Below are 1686 nucleotides of genomic sequence, written 5' to 3'. Positions count from 1 at the left end.
TCCCACCGCGGTCCCCGGGTCACCTCCGGACCCACTCACTTCATCTTGTGGGCTTCGTCGCAGCTGGCCTGGACGTGCTGCAGCGCCTGTAGGATCGGGGTTTGGCTGAAAACTGTCGAGGAAACGGCAAAAACGGGAGTTAGAGACCTCCCCCCCACATCAGGGGAACCCCACCACCACCACCCCAGACCGTGTGGAGGGCTTGGCGAGGAGCTCCCAGTATCCCAGAGAGCATCCCAGTTGCCCCGGCGGGACCGGGAGGGGAACCTCACGGCGACGGATGGTCCGCGGCGGGTGAGCGGGGGGTGTACGTACAGTTCTGTTTGGTGTTGGTCAGGTTGAGGCGGAGGTTGTCCAGATGCTCCAGGATCTGCTCCAGGGTGAGCTGGGCCAGTTTGCTACTGGAGCTGCGCAGGCTGAGGGCAGAGAAGCCCGGCAGTGCCCACCCCCGGCCGTCCCCAAAAAGACAGAGCCCCCAAGAAGATGTGGGGCGCAGATGACCCCCCACCATCCGCGCTGTCCCCCGAGCCTGGAGCAGAGGGACCGGGGACAGGGAGCAGCGTAGGATGCGTTTTCCGGCTGCGGCACGTGCGCCGCTCCAACCCCGGGGGGGATTAAAGGGATAAATCCTGCTCAGGGTGATGGTCGCCTCCGTCCCCGGCGGTTCTGGGGAGCGCGGGCCGCAGGATGGGGCGCGGTGCCAGCGGCGGGGATGCCGCCAACAGCCGGGGCCTCAGCTGGCCGCCCTCGTTAATTAGTGGGGATTAGAGCTGGATCCAAGTCGGATCCCGGAACAGACGTACAGTGAAAACAAGTTGCGTTGTTCAGCTGTGAAAGGCTGTTAATTAACGCGGAGGAACAAATGACGGCGCAGATTTCCCCGGAAGCCTCTTCGGAGAGTTGATGGGGGACTCAGAGGTGGTCGAGACGCCGGTGGGACCGACCGCTCTCCCGGTGCCGTTGTGACATCCCGGTGACGGCAAACCTCCCGGCAAGGGCCCGTCCGACCCGCTGGCCATCGCCCAGCGCCGTGCCGTGGCGGTACCAGCGCCCTGGGTGCGGGGTTGGGGGTCCTTGGGGACACGCAGCCCTCGCTGCGGTGGGAGCGCGGTGCTGCTCTGCTTTCCCAGGACACTAGATGTCCTTCCTACTCCAGCAAAAGCAGTGCCCAAGCGGGAAGGGGCGGCAGAGGACACCGTCAGCCCACCGCAACGGGTTTGGGGGCTGCCGGAGCAGCCCACCCTCCTGTGCCCCTTATCCAGACCCCGACACCGAGGGACCGGTCGTACCAGCGGTATGCAGTGGCACCGGGTGGCTCTCGCCCCGGCAGGGGATGGCCGAGCCGAGGGCTGAGGCCGCCTCGCAGCCTGATGTTGGTTTTTGGGGTTGGATAAAATCACCCGGGGAGCCAAACGGCAGCGGAAAGAGCTCCTCTCTCCCCACTAAGGGACATTTTGGGGTTGGGGTGAGGTGCCACCACGGCCAGGAGATGGCACAGCAGTGCGAGAGCGGCTCTCCCACAGCCCGCGGTGGGGAGGTCCCACCGCCTCCTCCGGCACCCGGAGCTCTGCCCACGCAGGGTGGCGGGGAACATGCCCTCCGCCCCTTCCCTCCGGAGGAACCTCGTCCCGGGGAGCCACGATTTAACCTCCGCAGGCCGCAGCTCGGCTCGGCCCGGTCCCGCAC

At 66.4% G+C, this 1686-nt stretch overlaps 1 protein-coding gene across 1 annotated transcript in view; it reads right to left on the bottom strand.

Annotated features, from left to right (window-relative positions):
* Nucleotides 1–35: 35 nt before the first annotated feature.
* The window catches only part of INTS3 (integrator complex subunit 3), a 49406-nt gene continuing 47755 nt past the window's right edge, over nt 36–1686 (bottom strand). The window contains exons 28-29 of the mRNA XM_009890464.1: nt 316–416; nt 36–112 (exon numbers count right to left, since the gene is read on the bottom strand). Coding sequence (XP_009888766.1) covers nt 36–112; nt 316–416 — 178 coding nt within the window. The remainder of the gene's footprint in view (nt 113–315; nt 417–1686) is intronic.

Source organism: Charadrius vociferus, unplaced genomic scaffold (assembly GCF_000708025.1).
Source record: "Charadrius vociferus isolate BGI_N301 unplaced genomic scaffold, ASM70802v2 scaffold698, whole genome shotgun sequence".
Lineage (NCBI taxonomy): Eukaryota > Metazoa > Chordata > Aves > Charadriiformes > Charadriidae > Charadrius > Charadrius vociferus.
Note: the sequence above shows the minus strand (reverse complement) of the source record. Positions and strands in the feature narration are given on the sequence as shown.